Source organism: Fukomys damarensis, unplaced genomic scaffold, assembly GCF_012274545.1.
Source record: "Fukomys damarensis isolate Sample0158 unplaced genomic scaffold, DMR_v1.0_HiC HiC_scaffold_37, whole genome shotgun sequence".
Lineage (NCBI taxonomy): Eukaryota > Metazoa > Chordata > Mammalia > Rodentia > Bathyergidae > Fukomys > Fukomys damarensis.
In genome coordinates, this window is record NW_022900949.1 from 29436569 (window position 1) to 29462601 (window position 26033).

At 40.1% G+C, this 26033-nt stretch overlaps 1 protein-coding gene across 2 annotated transcripts in view; it reads right to left on the reverse strand.

Moving 5' to 3' along the window:
• The window catches only part of Mylk3 (myosin light chain kinase 3), a 52313-nt gene extending 47341 nt beyond the window's left edge, over window positions 1–4972 (reverse strand). Inside the window, exon 1 of one of the 2 annotated variants that reach the window (XM_019206514.2) lies at window positions 666–1499. In XM_019206514.2, the coding sequence (XP_019062059.1) occupies window positions 666–752 (87 nt within the window). In that variant the 5' untranslated portion in view covers window positions 753–1499. Of the gene's footprint in view, window positions 1–665; window positions 1500–4135 lie in introns of those variants that run through there. The other variant, XM_033759343.1, reaches the window with a different exon arrangement.
• Between the last annotated feature and the right edge of the window lie 21061 nt (window positions 4973–26033).

The window sequence follows — 26033 nt, forward strand, 5'->3', positions numbered from 1 at the left end:
AGTACAACACTCATATCATGCATTTAGACCTTAAAATGGTAGAGATTAGAACTGCCATCCTTAAAACAAACCCCACTTTCTCCCACCTCCTGCCCCAGCTGGGAAGGCCCAGGAGAGTGTGCTCGACCACCTTGTTGTGGGGTAGAGAGAGCAGGGAGACTGGATGGTTCCGCAACTCTAAACCAGCCCCCCGCCCAGCCCAAGTTCCCTCGGTCGTCTCTCCCACATGCACTGCCACCTATTCAGAAGGTACAAACATGCCCTCTACTGAGCTGAGTTTTTTTCAGAAAAGAAAACAAGAAAAAGACCCAACGCAGGCACCCACCTATTCAGAAGGTACCAACATGCCCTCTACTGAGCTGAGTTTTTTTCAGAAAAGAAAACAAGAAAAAGACCCTCAGGGGGCCAGGGATTTGGCTCAGTGGTTCCGCCTCCTGCCTCGCAAGAGCAAGGGCCGGAGTTCAATCCCCGGTACCAAAGAAAGAAAAAAGAGCTTCAGGAAGCCTTCAGGGTTGGCTGCATTTGCCATCATTTGTCCGCTGCACCACAGATCAGTTAGGAAAGGCCCAAAGTGGCCATCCTCAAAGCGTTCCCAGAATCCAAAGCTTTCTGCCCATGACCTTCCAATTGATCTTCGGGCTCCTACTGCATGGAGCTGCTCTTACCACAAATATCTGGGTGTAATCTGATGTCCGTTGCTGGCCTCTGGTGCTAGGACCCTGCAGTGTTGGAGCGGGGCACAGAGTCCCCATCCTGCAGCAGCTGTGGGTGTGCCAGGCCAGTGTTTACTCTGCCTGGAGATGGATTCTGCCCAGCTGCCTAGAGCACTGGGAATGAAGTGGGCTGGCCCGCCAGGATGGTTTCTCTGGAAGAACTCAGGGAGTAATGATAAGCCTGGCATTTCCGCTTATCTCTGACCCTGTCCCAGGCCCCATGGTATCCGAGGCTTCACTTGGTTATCTGCCCCGCTGGGCTGTATCTGCCTGCCTGGGGGGCCTACTTCCTGCATCACTTAGCAGAGTGTTTAGTTGGGAAACAAACATTGTGAGGTCCAAGAAGGGGGTGTGGGGGAAGGAATCCTAGGGCAAAGTTGACCTCAGTTTAAAACCCACAATCCTGGTGCAGAGGCCCAGATAAGCTGGGAGTTCTTGCACACCAGTACAGAAGAAAGTCTTGACCAGCACTAGAATGGGGTGGAAACCCTGTGTTTCTTCCACAGGCCTATATATGCCCCGGCTGGGAGTTTGGGGGCCAGGTTGCTGGCTTACATGTTGCAAGGCTTTAGCTATTGTCTCTCCAAGAAAACTTACTCAAGCAGCAATGAAGGGGTGCAGAGTTCCCAATAAGATCTGGGGCAAACTGCAGTGAGAGAGGAGGAGGGATCTTTTGGCTACATCATCCCCGTGTCCTAGGAGAGACCAAGCTCTACAGACACGCTGGCATGGACAGACAGACAGACACATTACTCTGTCACCGTAGCTTGCCTAGGATAGCTGACAGGATCCAGGGAAGGGGCTGAAAGCTTTGGATAGCAGCTCACTTTTGTGAGCCTGACCATAGCCCAGGACCTGAGAAGCTTGGAGTGGAAAGGTACTTTGCAAAGTCCATGTAAGAATCTAGCTTTAAGGTCAGGCATCCAAACTTCAGAGTTTGCCTAAGACTGAAAGTAGTCTAAGTAAAACTTTCTCCTTTTTGTCTACAACTTGAATTTGTCTTCAGAGGGCTGCATCTGCCAACTATTCAGAAACTCAGTTACAGTTGCAAGTTGGAATCAGGCCAGCCAGTTTCACGCCAGCACATTGCCTTGCCTGTCTACCAGCTCACACTGCCAAGGTGTTTTCATCTGGAACACTCTGACGCATGTCCTCACATTTGCCACACATTTGAAGAGGATGGATTATGATCACCATTTGACTCGTGAGGAGACCGCAGCTCACAGAGAGCAGTCAGAGGTTGCTGAGTCTCAGGCCTGGCTCCACAATCCTGAGCTTGTGTCTACTAGATGGGGGAGGGTTTCTGGAAGCCCCTTATCCCCAATATACACGCAGCTTTGTGACTTCATCTTATCTGCTCTAAGGTCTGGGGCTTGGGGACTGAGAGACCCTCAGGTGGTGACATTATTGAGAGTGGCTGAAAAGAGTTTGAGAAAATATCTGCTACAGGGTATAAATGGGCATCTGGAGTCAAAGCCCGGGAGGGACAGCAGCTGGGCTTCCAGTGTCAAGTACTTGCAGAAAACAGCTACCTGCTACCAGGCAATTCACAGTATAAAAGGAGGCAAAGAAACTGGGAAGGACCTTTTGGAGGAAACAGACTTGAGTTCAACCTTGAAGGATGGCTGTCACTTGGGGAAGCCAGGGAAAAGCAATTCTAGTGAGGACAGAGCGGATACAGCTCCAAGTGGAGCCTGGTCAGGAGGGTGGCAGGGCCGGTGCTGTTCTCCGGTCAGGAGGCCCAGCTGACTCAGCAGGTGGGACCTGAGGAGGGTAGGAAAATTAGGCAGAAACACTGAGACCCAAAACATTTAGATCTGAAACAGCAAAGCAGAGGGACAACACTCCCCTGTGGAATGAGGCGAGGAGTAACATGGCCAAGTCAGTTTAAGAACTGGTGGAAGTAATTACCTGGGGAAGGGGTTTTGACTTGGAAGAGACATAAAGCTACTTCTGGGATGCTGGAGATATTTTCTATCTTGGGTGGTGACCACACAGTTGTGTGCGTTTGGTCAAATTTCAGGGCTGCAATGTGTGTGTGTGGGGGGGGTTGGTTTATGCTGTTTATGCCTTAATCGATTCCTGTTAGCATGAAAAAAAAGGGCGGGGGAAGGAGATGGATGGGCCTGGCAGCAGAGTGCATGTGGACTGGGAGGGCTAGGATCAGCACTGACACAGAACCTAAGTCATCAGAAGTTTACCACTTTCAGGATGTGTGCTCCTGTGTTGCCAAAACACAGGAGTGCTAAGAAAGTAGGGCAATATTTAAGAGAACAAGTCTTTGAAATTTCCCCTGCAAGTACAGCCTCAGATTCTGAGGCCTTGCTCCCAACCCTCACAACAACGGAAGTTTGGCAACAGAAGTTTGATCCTCCTTGTTGTGAGCATGAGACTGTAGGGATCTATCCCACTTTTCCCAGATCCAATAGCTGAAAACTTCACCCCCAAAGCAGGATGCAAAAATGTTTAATTCCACATGAAACATTACAGATTATCTTTATTTTCTATAGTCTACTTGTATCTTTCTAATTTTAAAAAGAAAGGTGAGTTGGCCATGGTGGCGCACAGCTATAATCCCTTCTCTTGGGAGGCTGAGAGAAGAGGATCACAAGTTAGAGCCAAGCCTGGGTAACTTACTGATTTAGTGAGACCCCACTTCAAAAGAGAAAGTAAAAAGTAGCTCAGGGCAGGGGTCCGGGGTTCAATCTTCGTACCACCACCAACACCACCATAACAAAGAGTTCATGATTTGTGCTATTTAACAAAAATTGCTTTTCTATAGCAGTCACCATTTACTGAAGCCCACAGGAATTGTTCTAGACAGAACAATTCTATATGCACCAGAGAAAAGTTTAATTAACCAAGAACACAGAGTAGTAAACTCCCTCAAGGACCTGGCTGACAGAAAACAACATTTAATAACCTTACAGGGAGGTCTGAGGTCAATTACTTGGTCTAAAATGAACAGAAAATACCCGCATTTAACAGGCTCAAGAGTCTCTTGAGACATAGCAAATCTCATGAGAAAAGATGAACGCTTTGGGCTTCATTTAAAACATAGATCCCCCATCCAACTTGGGAAGAAATGTTTGACTTCATGCACAATTCATAAACCATAAAGTAGAACTATTTTGGAAATTTTTAAAAAGCAAAGTTGTAAATATTTGGAAAAAATCACCAGCAATATTATAAACACTTGTATTACTAATCACAGCAACAGGTTTGAAAAATAGTTCTGAAGTCTGAATTATACATACAAAGCTACACAAAGCAAAGACAAATCCATGCACTAAAACCAAGAGCTGTTCATTTTTATTGTTTTTTTTTCCTATTAGACTCTAAGAGTGTTTTCTGGAGGGTCTGCATGCCCCTAAAGCACTGCTGAAAACACAAACACATATGAATTTATCGTCTGCACTTACATACCACCTTCCATCCATGGATCCCAAGCGGTCTGTTAGAAAGGTTGTTTTCGTAAGTCTCCAGCGAGGTGTGTAAATATTGTTACTTCCATCTTAGACGGGTTTAAAGCCGGGGCAGCTAAGTGGCTTGTCAACAGTTATAACTCAAGACAAGATTCCTGCAAGTTGTCCTCTGGTCTCCTTTACTTGGTTGACTGTCCCTTTGAGCTTTCTTGTTGGCCTCAGTATAAAGCATGTACCAGACAGACCATTGTTTCCCTGGTGATGGAGGTGGCATTGTATTTCCTGCCCTGAACCTGGCCCAGGGCACTGACTATACCACATTTAGACACAGTGCATCAGCCGTGCGTGAGTGGGGATGGTTGGGCTCCTTGGAAACCTAAGTAGCGTGTGTCAGCTGGCCATACCCTGCTGAGAGCCACTCCAGGCCATTCTGCTAATCCTCCATCACTTGGCCAGAGTAATCCATAAGGAAAGCTATGACGTCTCTTGGAGCTGGGTGAAAAGTGTGAACAAGTTCAAGGCAGCCTTCAGGAAGAATAACCCCTAAATATCTGGGACCAGGACCCTAGGTCAGTGCAGTCCCCTTATGCCCCCCACTCATTTCTATGGATGTGCTAGTCTTGAATTATATGCCGGAGAGCCAACTGAATTCACAATTACAATTCCCAGTTGTAGTGTTATTTTTATGTTTGTTAATTAATGTGTCTTAGAATGAGCACAGAAGCAGTCAGGTCAGAAAAATAAGAGTTACTTCAAGGTCACTACCTAAACAGTGTTTCTCTGATGGCTATAGTGCAATTAGAAACTAGATGTGGATGCTGGAGTTGCGGGTCAGGGGCAGAGCCCTTGTCTAGCATGTACAAGGTCCTGGGTTTGATCCTCAGCCCCACAGAAGAAAAAAAAATTGAGGTGAATTACTTCTGTCAGGTCTATCATTTAGTCATATATACTGTCAGTTTTGGTCAATCATATGTTATCAGTTTTAATTTCAATTTTTATGCCTCTAAAAAGCCCTTTTTGACCTTATTGGGTGACCATACACATTCTGTGAACGAACTCAAGGCTGGGTTAGCTGAGATCCATTCATAAACAAAATACCTCATCTCTGTTGAGCATTCACCATGTGCCAGCCACCCTACCAAGCATTTAAAATTTATTAGTTTTTAAAACACTAGATATGTACCATTCATATCTTCATTTTAAAAGAGCCAGACAAAAGTCCCAATAGTCCCTGAAACAGGAGAGTTGCTTGAGCCCAGAAATTTGAGGCCAGCCTGAGCAATATAACAAGATCCTATCTTCCTCCACCTGCAAAAGCAATTAAACATATAAATAATTTCCATTTTCCAGATCAGGAAATGGAGGCTTAGAGAGGTCACAAAGCCACTATATTAGTTTCCTATGGTTGTTATAGCAAATTACCACAAATTTAGTAGTTTAAAGCAGTAGAAAGGTGTTAGCTCATGATTCCAGAGAACACAAGTCCAAAAGCGGGATTGCTGGGTCAAATTAAAAGGTAAACAGTGCTATGTGGAGTGCTTTGGTCTGCAGACACTGCAGGCTGCCAAGTCATCGTGAGAAATTTCAATCTCCTATTTGCTGAGCTGTGTTGGGATTGTGGCTTATTTACAAAAGTTCTTTGTTTAAATCATCCTTGATCAAGATATTTATTCTGGGATGACAACATTGCTTTTATGGTTACTCCCTACCTAAAATTTGTTCCCCTGATAGTGATCAAAATATACTAGAGTCATGATCTTATAACTTCTTATTTCTGTCGAATTAATATAATTAACAAAATATATAAAGGAAGGTTTTTTATAAAAACTTTAAACCTTCTCCCAAGATAATAAAGAAACTTCAAAAAAATCCTGAGTATTACGTGCTTTCTTACTGGCGAGCGACACACGACAGTGCTATGCTTCCTCCAAAGATCTGGAGGACAATCCATTCCTCGCATCTTCCAGCTTTTGGTAGCTGCTAGCATTTCTTGATTTGTGGCCACATCACTCCAGTCTCTGCCTCCACTACCATACTCCACTGTCTTCACATATGCATATGTGTCCTTGTGTTTGCATGAAATCTTCTTTCACTTCCCTTTATAATGATACATGTGACTGCCCTGAAAACTCACCTGGGTAAGTAACCAGGATAATCTCTCCTCCCTTGCCTCAAAATCTTCAATGAAATTGAAAGGGAAGCAATACTATCAAATTCATTCCCAGAAGCAAGATTTATGCTGATACTAAAACCAGAGAAGGATCCAACCAAAAAAGAGAACTACAGGCCAATCTCCCTAATGAATATAGATGCAAGACTCCTCAATAAGATACTGGCAAACACATAGCAGAGACTCATCAAGAAAATTATATACCATGACCAAGTAGGATTCATCCCAGGGATTCAGGGATGAATTCAACATATGCAAATCATTAAATGTAATATAAATATTAACAGAGCCAAAGACAAAAACCATAGATGCAGAAAAAGCATTTGACAAAGTCTAACACATATTCATTATAAAAACTACAGAAAGTTGGAAAAAATGGTCTTTATCTCAATCTGACAAAAGCCATCTAAGGACAAACCAACAGCCAACATCATACTAAATGGTCAAAAACTGAAAGCTTTCACTCTAAAAGCAGGAACAAGACAAAGCTGCCCACTATCATCAGTCCTCTTCAGTATAGCTCTGGAAACATTAACCAGAGCAATTAGACAAGAAAACGAAATAAAATAATACAAATAGGAATGGAAGAATTATCATTATTTGCAATGGCATGATACTGTAGGTAGAAGATCCAAAAACTTCACCAAAAGAATTCTAATAACCAAATTTATATTTAGCATAGCAAAATATAGAGTCAACACTCAAAAACCAATAGCATTCCTGTACACCAATAACAAATTCACCGAGAGAGAAATTAGGGAATAACAGCAAATTCTTAGGACTTAATCTAACAAAGGAAATAAAAGACCTTTGCATGGAAAATTATAGTACTCTGAAAAAGGAGATCAAAGAGGACCCTGTAAGATTGAAGGATATCCCTTGTTCTTCGAAAGGCAGAACCAATAGAGTGAAAATTGTTATACTTTCAGAACAGATTACACAGATTTAGTGCAATCCCTATCAAAACACCAATAGCATACTTCACAGAACTAGAGAAAACAATCCTAAAATTCATATAGAACCAGAAGAGCAAAAACAATTCTGGGCAATAAGGGCAAGGCAAGGGCATCACAATCCCTGACCTCAAGTTATACTAAAAAGGCTACTATGAGAAAAACAGCATGATACTGGAAAACAAAGAAGACCTGATGAGCAAGGGAACAGAATAGATGATGCAGAAACAACTCCAAACACACTCAGCTACCTTATTTTTGATAAAAGGGCCAAAATACCTTCACGAGAAGAAATACAGCCTCTATAATAAATAGTACTGGGAAAACTTGTTTTCTACATGCTGAAGACTCACCCAGGAACCATCTCTCTCACTACACACTAAACTAAAATTGAAATGGATTAAAGATCTAAATATAAAAACAGAAATACTAAATCCGCTGGAAGATAGAATAGGTAGAACTCTGGAAGACAGAGATGTAGGAAAAGATTTTATAAACAAAACCGTGATCACACAGGACATATTACAAAGAGTCAACAACTGAAATCACATCAAATTAAAAAGATTTGCACAGAGAAAGAAACACCAACAGAGTGAAGAGACAACCCACAGGATGGGAAAAATTTTTTTTAAATTGAGTTTATTGGACATTTTAGGTATACAGTACAGTTACAGTCATTATTGGGATCTTGTACAGAGTGAAGAGACAACCCACAGGATGGGAAAAATTTTTTTAAAATTGAGTTTATTGGACATTTTAGGTATACAGTACAGTTACAGTCATTATTGGGATCTTGTACCTCTACATGACAGGTCTTGGTTCTCATTTTTTCCCCTTGTCCCTGTCCTCTCTTCACCCCCTCCTCCCCTCCCCATTTACAAACACTTTATTTCCATTTTTTTCTTTTCTCATATTTTTTTCTTTTCCCTTATTCCCTTTCCCCTACCCTTCCCACTTTCCCTACAGCTTTAGTCCTTTTCTTCCTATTTCACGTGGTCAATTATCTTATTAGAATCTTATATACCATTATAGTTTTTCACACCAGAGAAACTATTTGGTATTTACACATGTGTGACTTATTTATTTCACTTAGGAGTATATCCTCAATATGTATCCATTTTCCTATGAATGACTCTAATTTCTCATTCTTTATGGCTGAGTAGTATTCCATTTTATAGAAAAACCACATCTTGTTTATCCAGTTTCAAACTGATGGGCAAAAATGGGCTGTTTCCAAGTGGATGGGAAAAATTTTAACCAGCTCTCCTCAGACAAAGAGCTAATATCTAGAATATATAAAGAACTAAAAAAAAAAAATCAGCCCCCCCTCAAAGATGCAATCCAAAAATCAGCATCTGAAATGAACAGACACTTCTTAAATGAAGAAGTACAAACAGCAAATAAATATATGGAAAAAATGTTCAACATCATTTGAGAAATGCAAACTAAAACAGCACTGAAATTCCATCTCATCCCCAAAAGCACGGCTCTCACTGAGAAATCAACCAATAACAAACACTGGCAAGGCTGTGGGGGAAAAGGAATCCTTTCCTATTTTCAGTGAAAGTGTAAACTAGTACAAGCACTATGGAACTCAGCATAGACATACTTCAAAACACTAAAACTAGAGGTTCCACTGGATCCAGCTATCCCCCGTCTAAACATCATACCACAGTGATACATGCACACCCAGGTATTTTTATCTATAGGTATCAGTTTGTAATACCTAAATCTTGGAAACAGCCCATATGCCCTCAACAGATGAGTAGCTAAAGAAAGTATGGTATTTATGTAGAATGAGTACTACTCTGCCATAAAGGATAAATGAGACATTTGTAGGTAAATGGATGTATGTCGACTATAATTTAAGTAATATACATAAAACACAAATTTTAGTATCGCAATGTTTCTCTTGTATGAAAAACCCTAAGTGGCAAAATGGAGGATAAATATTGGGAAGTAGGAAGAACATGTTCAAATGGGAAGGGGAAGAAGGGAAGGAGGAAGAAAAGGATTAAAAAACAGACTGGAAGGAAAGAAATGGAAACAAAGCTTCTGTGAATGGGGAGGGGAAAAAGGGTTGAAGGGATAGGAAGGGAATGGGAAAAAATAATGATTCGGATATATTATGTACAAGTATTAATTCCATATGATGAATGCGAGTGCTATTATAGCAAGTACATACTAACAAAATTTTTTCTAAAAAAAGAAATGTTACTTGTGGAATAACAATCAATATATGTGTCATTTAGAAAACTACAGCCAGGGCCTGGGGATTGGGCTCAGTGGTTCCGCCACCTGCCTCGCAAGCACAAGGACCCAAGTTCAATCCCCAGTACCAAAAAAAAGTAAAATAAAGCTACAGCCCTGGGTCGGGGATGTAGCTCAGTGGCACTGCGCCCACCTCACAAGCACCAAGTCCTGAGTTCCATCTCCGGTACCACCAAAATGAAACGAAACAAAAACTATCAGCCACGCTTTCTCTGCCTTGACCCTTTACACTTTTTAAAGGGATAAAAACACTAGAAGGAATACACTCATACCATGAAAGCCAAGTGAGGAGATGTAGGGATAAGAGAGCTAATCAACTTCTGGAAGGCAGGAAGCCCACGGGACAAGGTTAGCTGATGAACAGCAGGACGCAGAACAGGGCTGCCCGCCGACCTGTGGAAAGCTCTGGTGGTGGATCAGCTGTACCCGCTTTTACCCCTAGTTCCCCACCCTCCATCCTCACACACCAGCAAGGGCAGGCGGCTGGTATTTACCCTCAGACAGAGTGAATACGTCCCTGACAGCTTTTCTTAAAAGAAATTAAACCATTTGCAATGGAGGATCGACTTGGTGCCTCAAGCAAAGTCCGCATTCTAATAATCAGGTGGCTTTTGCCTCAAATTGAGTCCTAACCATCTTTTTCCGCCAGAGCACCCTGTCAGAATTTCAAAGGAGAAAAGTCACCCATGTGATCTAGCCAGGTCTTTCTTCTTTCTCCTCCTCCTTCTTCCTCTCCCTCCTTCTCCTTTTGTGGGAATGGTAATGGTGGTGTTGGTGGTAGGGACTGAGCTCAGGGGCTCACACAAGCTAGGCAACTGCTTTACCACTGAGCCACATTCTCAAGCCCCATCTTACTTTTACATATTTTATTCTTCAGAAAGATTCTCAATATATTGCTCAGGCTGGCCTCAAACTTGAAATCCTCTGAGACTCCAGAGTAGCTTCGATTACAGGCTTGCATGGTGGCCAGACCATCTTTCTTAAATGTGACCAGACAACCAAAAATCACCAAAGATTAGCAGAACCAACAGCTTGAAAAAGAAAAACCAAGATATGTGGACATGAAAATCAAACAAGAGTAGAAACAAAAGCTAATTGGGAAGTAGAAAAATTGATTGATGGAGGATTAGGGAAGATTTTATAAAACCAGAACAGGTTGATTTGGGGAAGAAAAAAAAAGTCACAGAACAAGAGGAAGCAATGAGACACTGAAGATATGAGAGAGGAAATAAAACATTCAAAAGGGCATTAAGAGATGAAATCTCCCAGCACACAAAGTAAGAGAGAAAGTATGAAGGGACAGAAAAGACACAAAAGGTCAGATGGCGAAGTCCAATATTCAGTGAAAAGAGGATACAGAGAGAAAAGGCAGAGGTGGGAGGGAGGGATAAACTGACGACAGCCATTTTGCCATCTTTGTATCCCCCAATCTCAGGGAACTCTGACGGAAGCCTGTTTGCCTGCCACCATGGGAGATCACTTCCTGGATTTACCATTCCAAGATGTATACATTTTCAGGAAGGGGTTGAAGAAAGATGGTGAGAAAATGAAAACACATGGGCCACTTTTCTCCTTTTAGGAGGAAGCCTCACTATGTTGCCCCAGGCCTCAACGGCTCCTCCTACCTTTAATCTCTGAGTGCTGGTACTAGGTACATGTCACCATCCCCAACATGTCACTTTCTTAATGTGGCCTAATAGGGTCAAAGAAACCAGGACACCTCTGTAGGTGTGGACACTTGTATTTTAGAGGTAACTCAAATGAGTCACTGAGGGAAAAGCTAAAATCAGGGCAAAGTGAAGGGCAACAGCCCCTCCACACCTCACTGATGACCAACCTGCAGGCAGACATCGTCCACCTTCATTGGATCTGGGTGTTTCACGGCTCACAAGTACACCAACTCCTGGGATTTTCAGATGTTTCTCCAACTGATTTACAAGAATATTAGTTTTTCCAAGGCTGTAGGATACAGAGCATAGCAGGCACCTCTGGATAAGTGCCTAGCTAGCAAGTATTTTGACTTTTCCAGCAATGTCCCTAAGAGCCTATAGGACTCTCAACACCCATGTCTGTGCTACGGATCTCATTCTCACCAAACTGGCTATGACTGAGATTTCTAAAATTTGAAACAACCATCATCATAATGTAAAAATTGGTCTGATAGGACAGTCTAGAGATAATCTTCAGGCTTCAATTTGGAGAGAGTGGCCATGAACTTCTATAAATCAAAATGAATAGGATGGGAGGAATATAAAACAAGGGGCCCAAAAGTATGTTTGTCAAGAAGCAAAACAGAGTAGGGCTATGATACGGAAAGAAGTAGGTTAAATGGAGGAATTTACACCTAAATTGAAAGAGAATCCATTAGACAGCATTAGGCAAGTCATCAAGGGCTAGATCATGTTCAAACCTTTTGCTTGCCTGGGTTGCACTAAGTGAAGAGGAACTGTCTTGAGCCAAATATGAAATATATAATATGGTTAATATATATAGGTAATAACACTTCCTTCTTTAAACATTTTTTATGATAATATTAGGAAAAAAGAGCACGCAGGGTGCTGAATTTGCATTTCGTGAAGCAGCACACTCCATCTTTAGTAAGCTTGATGTCTCTAGCGCCAGAAATGAGCATCTTCATGGTGCCTTTAGGCCCCAAGATGGTCCTCGGAACATCCTGCACTGATGTTAATCACCAGCACTGCCTGTCTGCGAGCCACCTCAGCTTTGGGGTTCAAGGTCTTCATGGTGGCCATCTCTGCCCCAGCTGAGGAAGAGGGAGACAGGCATGGGGTACACAGCCCTGGCTCAGAGTGGCCTCACCATTTCTTAAGAAATGATCCGTAACAAAATAATCTCCACTCCACAAACTGACCCTAGGTAGGGCTCTGGCAACCTACTGCTTAGCCTGGCATCCAGTGCACTCAATTCTCCAGTAGAGCAGCATTTTCATCAGTAATGGTCCACTGTGTTGTGCTACCTACAAACACTTCACTCACATTATTTAATTTATAATGAGTTTACAGATGAAGGAACGAGGAAGGTGAAGTGACATAGTAGTAAGCAGAAGCCAGAATACAAATCCAAGTCTGTCGGACTCCAAAATTTTTCACACCACTCCAAGATAAAATTTAAAGTATTATGAAATTTTAACTAAGAATCAAATAGCATACAACTTCCCAGAAAGAATATAAATTTTCAGTCAAATTTTTAATATAAGCCAGGCATGGTGGCACATGCCTGTAATCCCAGCACTCTGGAGGGCTGAAGCAGGAGGATCCCAAGTTCAAATGCTGCCTGGAGAATTTAGCAATTTGAGATTATGTCTCAAAAGGAAAAAAGAAAAAAAAAAGGATGCAGCTCCATGCAAAAATCCTGGATTCAATTCCTAGAACTGGAAAACAAAACAAAAAAATGTATACATACTAGCTTAGTCAATAGTTCTGCTATTGCCTGAAGTAAGAATCAGCAACAAATCTTGCCTTGGCCAAGGTCAAGATTTTTTTCTTCAAGCTAGAACTACTTAAAATCTGAAATCTTGGGCAGAAAACAATTACTTTACAGAAATATTCAAGAGTCAAAGACATGTGACTGCATCAAAGAGTATTTATATTCTAGGAGGGCTGGCTCAAAGAAAACAGATCACACTTCATCAATTTTAAAATGACTCTTCCCTCACATTTTATCACTGAAAATTATGTGCACCATGCAGTCTGTAGTATCTGACCACCACCATCAGGCAAGCAACAGCTGTGGGATAGCTATCACTGTCTGCACATGAGTGAACCTGGTTTTAACTTCATATTGTTATTGCTTCCATGTCTAAATAAGTGTGAAATAAAAATCCTAAAGGTGAATTGGCTTATTAGTGCTACATAAACAAGGATGTGTCTTACAGTTGATGGTGTTTCAGATTTAATGAAGTTCAAAGTTTTGTTCAGGTACACATTGGTCTTTTGGCTATAGATAGACTTCTATCTATAGATAGATCTATAGATTGGCACCTTCATCCCTTCAACTCTCTAACAATATGGGGGAAGTAACAGGAATTTTCTGTTCCTCAACATACACATTAGTAAGAGAACTGGGTCTCCTAAGGAAGACATAATGGGACAGCTTCAAAAAACTGTAGAGCTTAGGAACAACTTGAGGGTTTATGTTCATAGAAGATTTAAAGAACACTTAATAGTTTGAATTAGATGAGTGCAGTTAGCTGACAGAAATAATGGCCAAACAGAAGGATTTCATGATGTTCGTAGATGTGCATCATGAACAGATAAAACAGAAGGAAGATCAGTGAGTGAAGACATTCAAGCATAGCCTATGACCCTTTTGAGGATCTGATAGATTCTCTCATAAGAGTTTCAACCTGTGGCAATCATCACATTGTTGTCTTAAAGAGATGAGTAAGGAAGACAAGAGTTAATGCTCAGCTACCTTGTATGTTCCACGGTTTTGCTCCCAGGACATGAAATGTATGATCAAGACCTGAGTGCCTGACTTTGTAAGATTCCACCATCCTACATATTATTGTACTGTTAAAGAACCCAGCAATATACGATGTACCTCATCACAAGCTTACTTGAGCTCCAAAATAAGGGTAGGAGTATGGTAGATTAATACCAAATGTAATAAAGGCAGACTGGTAAACAGATTAATTCTGTGACTGAACTATTTTCTAAATAATGTAACACAGATGCCATTCTCTGTCCACCTACCAAGCTCTGTTACACATTTTGCTTCCCCCAAAACAGAAAATTCTACCTATGCACAGCAGCGTCACCCAGTGCCTATGATTTCTAGCCTGCCTTTCATGACAGTCAGCCATAAGAACTTCAGGCTTAACTAGCCAGGTCCCACAGTCATGTAAGCCAATTCCTTGTAGTAAATCTCTTAACATATATCTACTATTAGTTGTTTTCTTTGGTTGAACAGTGACTTATATAGATTTTAGTACCAGAAGTGTTTCTATAAGAACAAAATCTTAAGGGTAAATTTTTAAAATCAATTCTGGGATTTCTGGAATGAATTCTTTAATCTTACTAAAGGCATTAATAACTCTATTTCCAGTAATAGAGAGGGCACTGATAATCCATGCCATGGTTTGCCAAGAGATACATAAGATATCACCCTTGGATACTCTTAATCAAACATTTATGGCTGGGTGTGGTGGCGCATGCCTATAATCCCAACACTTAGAAGGCTGAGCAGGAGGATCACCAGGAGTTCTAGGCCAGCCTAGGCTACATAAGGTAGGGAGTCCAGGGCCATCCTGAACTGAATGAGACCTTCGTCTCAAAAAAAAAAAAAAAAATCTATAAAACATGAAACCTTAAGTGACCGTGTATTGGCTACATTAGAATATTTTAATTAAAGGACTACAAATGGGATTAGCTGGCTATATTTGTTAGGTTGATTTAAGACCAGGAGATGACCTATCAAGGCAGAATGATTTATTAGCAAGTGTAGCAGCATGTGTGGAGGGGTCTGAAGCAGAGAAGCGGGGAAGTGGTTTTGGCTGGGGTAAGGAGAGGAACTTGGGCCAGGAAATGGAATGAGGAAGCTTGCTAGCTTTAAATCTAAAATATGTATCAGTTAGGCTGCTGAGAGGTTAAGCTAACCATACTATGCTAAAGAAAGCTGGGAAAGAAGAAGTGTGAGTTCAGGGCTACAAATTCTCAACTCAAACTTTGCACTGATTTAAAAGCTGTATCTGCTCTAAGAAAAACTCTATCTTGAAGCTCAGTGGTGCTTCAAGCAAGTGGATGAATTATAATGAAAACTGAATTTCCAACCTCAAAAGGTATCTTCTGTTATCTTCTGTGGGCACTGATTGGGAAGGCAAAGAATCCTGAAAATTACAATGAGATCAGGAAGCTAGGAACGCTGAACGTTTCAAGTCTTATGAGGCTAGTGCTGCTTCTTGCTTCCCCTCAGGACATACCCCTTGCCTGGTGTAAGGAGGCCTTGGGTCTGATCCCCACTATCAGGGGGGAAAAATGTTCATGTTCCCACCACTTCTCTCTCCTTCTAAATCTATAACTAGACTTAAGTCCCTAAAGACTACAAAGGATATTACAAAGTGTGACCCACAGCAAAAGGTACGTAACACACCGAAAGAACTTTGGGCTTTTCTCAATGAATACAGATGTAAAACACTGGAAATTTGTATGGGAACATATTTTAAGGGTATGAGATCATGGTAGAAGGGATATAAAGTTGGGTCAGGCTAAATATTTGAATACAGGTCTACTTCAAAGGTTCTAGATTTAATGTATTAAGAACTTTTAAAAGTTTGGATGTTAGTATCAGCTGAATCATGGCCCCAAAGAAGCCTAAAATAATTAAATTGAAATGCCAGAACTGCCTTGCTATACTATCAAGGAACGTATCCAGAGGCCTCTACTCTTATCCATTTATCATCTCTAATATGCAATGTATTGATAATGGTTTTATATCAGTATTAAAATGGCTTTGTATCACAGTACAGTAAAACCTTGGAATGTAACTTATTCTGCAAGTGTTCCGCAAGACAAGCAAACATTTCTAATAAATTTTAACTTGATAATCAAGTGATGCCTTACAACACGAGTAGTATGTTAACCCCAAACATCACATGATCACAACTGAGCCAATCCCTGCCCCTCTCCCATCTATTTTACTGTGGTATTGTGCGTGATCAGCTCCAATGCTCAGATGATCATTTTCAGGCTGTGGTGTTTGGCAGAAATCAGTGATTTTTCAGATCACTGAAAGATGCCCACAAGTGGTACTTGGGTATTTCAAAGCACCTATGGACAGTCCTTTGCTTTTTCATACAAGAGTAAGCTTAGGAACACTCTGCTTCATTCTAGGTCAGGCTGCCTGCAGATACAAACTCTTTCCTCTACTGTCTTATTGGGAGCTATATTAAATACAGTGTATGACACAGAGTTTAATACTGTACTGTAGTCAAGAGCCATGTGAGTATATGCAACGGCGCCCATGCAGGAAAAGGTTGAAAAGGTGAGATCATTATAGTAGAAGTTAAGAAGGAAATCATCACAAAATACAAATGAGGTATGCAATTAACTGAAATTGCAAGATTTTATAAGACTATGCCACCCATTTACACAATACTGAAGAAGAAAGAAGAAACAAGGGGGCTAGATGCAGCAAAAAGAGTCATGATACTATCAAAGTAATAGTCACATGCTCTGGAAGATGTGGAAAAATTGCTTCTGATTTGGATGAGAACTAGCAGGTGATACTGTGACTGAGAACTTAATCTGTAAGAAGAAAAGACCTTGAATGCTGACCTTGTAAGTACATCAACAGAAAAGAAAGAAGGCTTCAAGGCAATCAGGCTAGTTTAATAACTTTAAGAAGTGGTATCCATAATGCTGTGAGGCATAGGAAGGCTGTGAGTTTGGACAATGAAGAGGCTGAGGAATTCGCTACCAAGCTCCAGAAGCTCCTGGTTTCCAAGTATTACCTGCTGAAACAACTTTTTGGCTGTGATGTTATGGCTTTTTTTTTTTAAGATGCTAAAAGGACCTACATTACAGGGAGAATGTAATGTCTAGTCACAAGTCCATGAAAGACCATCTTACCCTCTTGTTTTGTGCTAATGCAAGCAAGGATTTCTAAGTCAAGCTCCTGCTCATGCATCATTCCAAGAACCCACAAGCCTCAAGATACACAAGGTGCAGAAGAGCCAGTTAAATGCAATGTGAAGGTCCAATAGGAAGGCTTGGGTCACTCATTATCTCGTTTGCTGAGTGGATCAATAAAGTCTTCAGTCCTGCAGTGAAGAGACACCTTTGGAAAAGAATCTGCCACTCAGAGCTCTGCTGGTTATGGAAAATATACCTGCTAATCCTCCAGGCTTTGAGGACAACTTACTGGATGAGTTTGAGCTCATTAAGGTCAAGTGCCTTCTTCTCAACACTACTCCAGTCTTCCAGACCATGGATCAGCAGGTTATTTCAAACTTTAAAAGGCTTTACACCAAAGCAATATTTCAGCAATGATTCGAGGTGACTGAAGAAGCAAACCTTACCTTCCAAAATTTGGAAAAATCATTTCCACGTTGTAAACTGCCTCAAGATGACCAATAAAGCTTGGGATGGGGTCACCAAGAGAACCCTCAATTCTGCTTGGAGAAAACTGGCTTGATTGTGCTCTTGGACAGGACTGAGAAGGCCTTGCTCATGAACAAAAGCCACCAGCTGTCAATGAAATTGTGTCCTTGGGGAAGACCATGGGATTGGAGGTGAATGAGGACTACATTCAAGAGATTGTGACAGGCTGGGGATTTAGCTCAGTGGTGCTGCCATCTGCCTCACAAGCACAAGGACCTGAGTTCAAGCCCTGGTACCAAAAAAAAAAAAAAAAAAAAAAAAAGAAAAGAGAGAGACAGATGAGATGGTCAAGGAACATGGCCAGAACAGATACTAATGAACTAATGGGTCTGCATCTTAAGCCACAGCAAGATGTTATAGAGATCTCATCTGCAAGGAAGAGGAAAAAGAGGCAGAGAAATCCCTCACTTCAAATGAGATTAAGATGTGTAAAACGTGGGAAATGGTGCAACATTTTATAGAAAAGCAGCACCTGAATAAGGCTGTAGCAGTACAAGCAATGAATCTGTTTAATGACCATGCAATGTCTTACTTCCACTAGATCTTCAAAAGGAGGAAAAGCAAGTGTCACCAGGTAAGTTGCTTGTTAAAGTTGCATGAATAGAAAGATTCCACTGAGTCAATACATAATAGCAGTGATTCTGTTAGTGACAGTGAAAGCGTCCTACACAATAACCATCCTCTCATCTCCCTCTCACCAGCCATGAAGGTTTGCAAAGATAAGTGTAGGTTAATCTATTTTTCTTTATATTTTATTTTATAAGAATATTTTTGGGTAGTAGAATGAATCATCTGAGTTTCAATTATTTATTATGGGGAAATTCACTTTGATATACAAGTACTTTGGATTACAAGCATGTTTCCAGAACATATTATGCTCCCAAACCCAGGTTTTACTGTATTTAAATTATAGAACCAAAAGAGAAAAATGAGTCCTCAGGGCTTTGTATCCTCTTCTGGAGTAAGACAGAATGTTGTTAGTTGTATACAGGGCAGTTTTATCAGGGTAGATAGAAGGATAGCTTTCTTACTCCCTTCACTGGAAATTAAGTATGGCTTGAGGAGATGCATATGGGTGTCAAACAGACAACGGGTGGACTATAATGCATGTGTCAACCTGACAAGGCTACTGCCCCAGTTACTCCAACACTAATCCAGATGTTGTGAAGGGATTTTGTAGATGACTAAAGTCCATAATCAGACTTTTGCTTTCAGCTCTGGCACATAAAGAACTTAGAATTTAGTATTCCTCTACTTATAAGAGCTGAACAAACAAAACACTCAAGCCTTTCCTGGATGAGTCAGAGAACTAAGGTTACAAGGCAAACTGTTATTCTGAAATCTAGAGATGCAAAAATCACAGTCCAGATCTGCTTACCTGGAGCAGAAACTTCTGGAGCCATAAACAGAAACACTTGAATAGTAATTTGGATGAATGATGGATGCTGGGTGAAGACTAGTTGAAAGTGAGAAACTTCTAGAAGTTAGGGGTTTGGGGGAAATGAGGCACACTTTTGTGGGTAGTCTAAGAATATTACTAGGTTCTTAAGGTTCAGAACCAAGGGGAGACCCCTCACATCTCTGTCAGGGAGAGGAGAGATAAACCACCATTTTGAAATACACACCGATTTTCTCCAGAACACAGACCTACTGCAGGAAAAAAAAGCCTGTCTTTACCAGACTCATTCAGCCTCTTCCCTCCGTAGCCTTCCTGTCTTAGCTAAGAGGGAAAGTAGCACAAACTTGGAAAGGTAGTGCCACAGTCTCACCATTCAAAAATTGAGACTGAGCCAGGGGTGGCAACACATGCTGGTAATCCCAGGAATCGGGAGGCTAAGGAAAGAGGATTACCACAAGTTCCGGGCCAGCCTGGGTACACAGTATCTTAGTTACTTTCTTGTCACTGAGATACAATATCTGACACCCACAAATTAAAGGAGAGGTTTATTTTGGCTGAAGTTTGTAAAGATTTTGTTGTGCCCAAGTTGTAAAGTCCCCAAGAAAGACCACCAAGGAGTCTCTTTTGATGCAATCACACGAGGAGTTTATTACAAGCTCGAGCCTGGACCTCCAGTGTCACCGATGCAGCGGCTACAAGCTGGAAGCCCCGACCCACTTATTTAGCCTATCTTTATAGGGGTAGGGTGGCTTGAAATTGTTTTTATTTTATTGGCTTCTTTTTTAATATTTTAAATTTATTGGATGTTGCTGGGGTGTTAGCAAAAGCGGGAAGAAACGTTTAAGTCTAGGGGAGGGGGAGTTTGGCGAAGTTCAGGGAGTTTTGCTCTTTGCACGCAGGTGGTGGTTATCTGCATAGAACATCCTGTTTTTTTTTTTAAGGTTGGAATGGACTTGTCCACCCATCTGGTTCTGCTCTTATCTCAACTAAGCAAGCTAAACAAATTTTTGCTGCTTGAGCCCGTCGGGGGGTTGGGGGGCAATTCTGACACCAGATGGCGTTTTAGCTCCAAATGGAGTAACTTTGGGCTTTACAATTTCAGTCCATGTCTGCTGGCTCCAAGGCAGGGCCTCATGGCAGAGGGGCATAGCAGAGAAGAAAAGAGCTCAAAGTATAGCAGCAGAAAGCAGAGATCAAGAGAGGAAGGAGGGAGACAGACCCACCTAGTTCAAGACCCCAGGAGGCTCACCAGGGCTCTGGTGAGATAGATTATAGTTCAGAGAACTCAAGGCAGGAGTTCTTAGGAAAATCCAATAGTGGAAACAAAAACAAGAACAATGGAGGAACTTTAAGCCTGTAACATCTACAACTACAGCAAAGATTAAATACAACCTAACTCCTACTTGGAGTATTAAAAAAAAAAAAACTTCATATTGTAGACCTCTGACCTCAATTCTTATTCCCCAGCTTTCATTAAAACAACAACAAAAAAACCCCACAAATAACAAAGCATGCTCTGAGGCGAGAAGAGAGTCTGGCCAGGCATGTCCCAGCAGTTGGGAGGTTTAGGCAAGAGGACTGCCATGAGTTTTGAAGCCAACCTGGACTACACAGTGAGACCCTGTCTCAAGAAGTTAAAAAAAGAAAAGAAAAACAAAAAGAAAAGACAGTCTGAAGAGACAAAGGAAGTACCAGAATCAGATTCTGCTATGACACAGACTTCAAAATTATCAAAGCAAGAAATAAGTATAACTAATATATTAAAGGCTTTCATGGGAAAAGTCAACATGTAAAAACAGATGGGTAAGTGGAGATACGGAAACTAAGAAAGTATCAAAAGGTTACATAAAACACAAATGCCTTTGATGGATTCATCGGTAGATGGCACAAAACTAGCCTAGGAAATAATTCCTGAACTTGAAAACTTACCAATAGACACTCTCCCAGACTGTTACAAAGAGAGGAGGAAATAAAAAACAAAACAAAACCAAATACCCAAGAACTAAGGCATAATTCATAAAGATAATGTGTTTAACTAGAATACCAGGAAAAACTACTACAATACCAGTGTATAACTGGAGAGAAAAATGTCTAATTAATTTTACCTAAAGTGGGTACCAAAACACAGAAAGGATGGAGTACATGAAACAGGATGAATTCACAAAAATGTACCCCTATGCATATCATACTCGAAGTGTAGAAAACCAAAGAACAAAACTTGACAAAAGCCAGGGAAAAAAAATAACTTACCTATAGAGGAACAGTAAGAATTAGAGCACACTTAATATCAGAAAACATGTAAGCCAAGAGGAGAGAGGAGTGAAATATTTAAAGTGTTGAAATTTTAAAAATGACAATAGCCAAGCATGATGGTACACATCTATAATCCCAGCACTCATAAGGCTGAAGCCAGAGACTGCTGCAAATTTGAGGCCAGCCTGGCTACATAGTGAGTTCAAGACCAGCTTGGACTACATAGTGAGACTGTCTAAATAAATAAAGACATCCTTCAAAAGTGAAGATGAGGGCCGGGGATTTAGCTCAGTGGCTCTTGCGTGCCTCACAAGCATAAGAACCCGAGTTCGATCCCTGGTACCAAAAAAAAAAAAAAAAAGTGAAGAGGAAATAATCTGTCCTTCAGACAAAAACTGAAGGAACTCACTACCAGTAGATATGCCTAGTAAGAAATATTAAAAGTTCCAAAGGGCCAGGCGTGGTTACACATACCTGTGATCCCAGGACTCAGGAGGCTGAGAGATGAGGATTGCCCCAAATTGGAGGCCATCCTGAATTATATATTGAGTTCAAGTCCAGCCTGAACTACATAATCAGATGTGATCTCAAAACAAAACAAAACAAAAAACCTCCTAAGGAATATGATATAGGTCAGAAACTTGCAGGGTTGCAGGGCTGGGGATTTAGCTAAGTGGTTCTGCTGCCTGTTTTGCAAGAGCAAGGTCCCAAGTTTGATCCCCAGTACCAAAAAAAAAAAAAAAGAAAAAATAAAAGAAACTTGTATAAAGATAGGAAGATTTGAGAAGGAATAAATGACGGTAAAATATTTTACTTTTTCTAATTTATCTAAAAATATATGTAGGTATGTAACAGTAATAACTGCTGGCTGATGAAAGCATACAGACAAGTGAAATAAATGACAGCAGTATTATAAGGCAGAAGAAGGAAAAACTGGGAATGCTATTATAAGGTACCTGAGCTATACATGAAATGGTAGTATTATTTTTAAATGGACTTAGATTACTTGTAAATTTATATTGCAAATTCTAGGGTAACCATTTAAAGATTATTTTTTGAGGTAGGATCTGTGTTGTACAGGATGGCCTCAAATTCCTGGGCTCCAGCAATCCTGCCTCATCAGTAGCTGAAATAACAGGTATGACTGACCACTAAATTTATTTTTGATAACTGATACACTAAGAGAGGAAAGAAAGTCATATAAAATGTTCAATTAAAACCAGAGAAGGGAAGTGAAGAAGAAAAAAAAAACAAAACAGTGAGTACAATACACAGCAACTGCAGAGCAGACATTCACTGTATCAATAATCACTTTTAAGTTTGGAAACACACACACACGGTCTAAATGTATTCAAATTCAGAGATTACAAGAGTACATTAAAAAGATGACTATAAATCACCTTAAATATAAAGCCCATATTCAATTGATTTATTATCATGGATGTTCTGAGATTCTAATTCAATTAGGTAAAAAAAATCTAAGCGCAAACCTGAGGCTTCCCGCTAAAAAAGAAAAAAATCTACCTGTTGAAGGCATCTTGCTGATGGCTTCCACTATCAATTCTGGACTCTACACAATTGCAGAAGTCAATTCCTGGCCCAGGGGTGTAGCTCAATAGTACAGCTCATGCTTAGAATGAGCAAGGTTCTGAATTCAATACCTTGCACATAAAGCCAATTCCTTCCATTAAACTTAATAGTTATCTCAAACTGGTTCTATTTTTTTAGTTGAACCCTAACATAATGCTTTACTCTCAACAGATACTTGCACCAGACGAAAAGGAGACTCTATAGTGGGATTACAGCATAAGGTACAATATTTCACATTTTCATTTTCTTTGACATCATGGAAGTTTCTATGCTTCAGAAATGCTCCACGATAAGGTCTGGATCAGTGAAGATGGTGATTTTCTTTCTCCAGGTGGGAGAAGGAATATAGAAAAAGGGGTAATTCCTTAAAGTTAGCTGTTGGAATTAACTTCCTTAAAGTTATTAGTTGAAGATAAAGAAAGGAGAAATAATAGAAAACAATGAAACTATAAATTGATTTCTTGAAAAGATCAATAAAATTAACTTAGGTAGGGGCTGGGGATTTAGCTCAGTGGTTCCATCGCCTGCTTTGCAAGCACAAAGACCTGAATTCAATCCCCACGACCCCCCCCCACCAAAATTAACTTAGGTAGCCTAAGAAAAAGAGAAACAAATAACTAAAATCAGAAATGAAAGTGAGGATATTACTACTGACCATTCAGAACTAAAAAGGAATATAAGAAAATATGAATAATTGTATGCCAACAAATTAAATAACACAGATTAAACAAATTAATTCCTAGAAATAAATAATACTTAAAATTGGTTGAAGAAGAAATAGAAGGGAGACTAGAATACGGAGGGAGAATTCAAATCCAGCCTGGGCAATACAGCAAAACCCTGTGTCAAACTGAATCAGTAATTTAAAACTTCCTAATAAAGAAAAGTCCAGGACCAGATGGTGTCATTGATGAATTCTACCAAACATTCAAATAAGAATTAAAACCAATCCTTCCCAAACTCTTTAAAAAAATATAATAAGAGTGAACATATCCTAACCCATTCTATAAAACCAACATTACTGATAGACACCACAGTATAAGAAAACTACACCAGCAACATGGCAGAATGAGACTCCTGACTTTACTTTCTGCTAGGGACATAATAAAAAAACATGTAGATATGGATCAACTCCTCCATGAATTAGTGTCTCTCCAGAAACAGACTCTAAATGATGAGATACTTTGAAACATGTAGAAAAGCCAACATACTTTTTCACAACTCCCAACCCAGTCACAGTGCCTTACAATCAGGAAGGAATCCCGAAACTCTCACATTCTGAGTGAAAAACGTGGACCACACATATAGCTCCCCAACTATTATGGTTCACACCTGATGGTTTGTCTCTTAAATCATCACGTTCTAAGAGTAGAAGAGACTTGCTAATGCAAGTTTCCCTGCAGGACAGAGAACAAAGGATGCAAGCACTTCAATGGTCTTCTGTTTTCAGGGTTACTGAGAAAATGAGCTAAAAGGCCTAACTTCCTACTTACTCCTTCGAAGCTGCTTACCGGCACACTTTCCCAGATAATGCCTTGCCTTCCTATATCCCAGGTCCTAACAAACTTTAACAATTTTAAAAGAACTGAAATCAAATGAAGTATGTTGTCTAAATGGAAAAAAAAAAAACCACCACCAGAAAAATGACTAGAATAACCTCTGAACAATTAGAAATTTATAAATTTCTCCTTGTATCAGGGAAAATTAGAAAATATTCTCAATTTTAAAAAAGGAAATTATAACAACAAAATTTGGGAGATAAACATATGTGCTTAAAGGCAAATTTATGGCATTATATCTTTTTGCTAGAAAAGCATGAAATCAACCAGCAAGCTATTATAAGAAACTAGAAGAGAACCAAAAAAAAAAGCCCAAGGCAAGTAGAAAGGAATAAATAATAAACTTGTAACAAAAACCGACATGATATCAATAAATGTACAGGCTAGTTCTTTGAAAACAGCTATACAATTAATAAAACTCTATTTAGATTGACATGACAAAAATTACCAATATCAGAACAATGGAATATCACTGATGCCAATGACACAAGACAAAGAAATAATACAAACAATTCTACACAAATTGAACAATTCAGACAAAATGAACCAATTTCTTAAAAATCACAAAACTTACCCCAATAGATCACTGACTTTGCTCAGTAACAAAATTAAATTCACAGTAAAAATATTTCTCAAACAGAAATTTCTATACCCTTGATGTCAGTGACAAATTTTACCAAATATTTAAATACAAATTCTACATGGCTTCTTTCCAGAAAATGGAACAGGATGGAATACTCCCAACTTACCTAATTTTGACTCTAAAATTACAAAAACACTACACAGCCCAATATCCTTTATGAAAAAAGTATAAAATAATTATCAACAAAATATTAAAAATTTGAATCCATTAATATAAAAAATTCAAATAGAACCCAACCAAGGGAGAACCTGCAAATGTAAGGCAGACATCAATAATCAAAAGTCAATATGAACCACCATCTTAACAACCCCTAGGAGGGAAGAGAACATTACCAGTCATACAGAAAAAGCACCTGACAAAATTCAACATCTGTTCATGATAAAAACATACAAGCCTGGTGTGGTACAATACACCAGGAATTACCAGCACTCTTGGAGGCTGAGGCAGGAGGATCATGACTTTGAGCCCAGCCTGTGTGATTTAGTGACTTAGCAAGACCATTATCTCAAAATAAAGAAATAAAAGGGGCTGGGAATATAGCTCAGTGCAATGATCTTGGTCTCAATTACCAGTAACCATAATAAACAAATACACAAAATTTAGAACAAGCAAAATAGAAGGGAATTCCTTCAGTCTCATCGAAGTTTTTTTGTTTTTTTCAAAAACAAAAAAACTAGTTACATCATATTAAGGGTATAAGACAGTGTTTCCCCCTCTGCAACTGGAAACTGGAAGTAAGGCGAGGATTTTCTCTCTTACCAATCCTTTTCAACACTATGGTAGTTCTAGCCAGTGTGTTAAGGCAAGAAATAGAAAAGGCACACAGACTGACAAACATCAAAATTACAAAAACCAGCAAACCAAACAGATCTCTCAATTAGAGGATAAAACACTTATATTCCTTAACAAAAGGAAAATTTCTGACTATGGTAAAAAG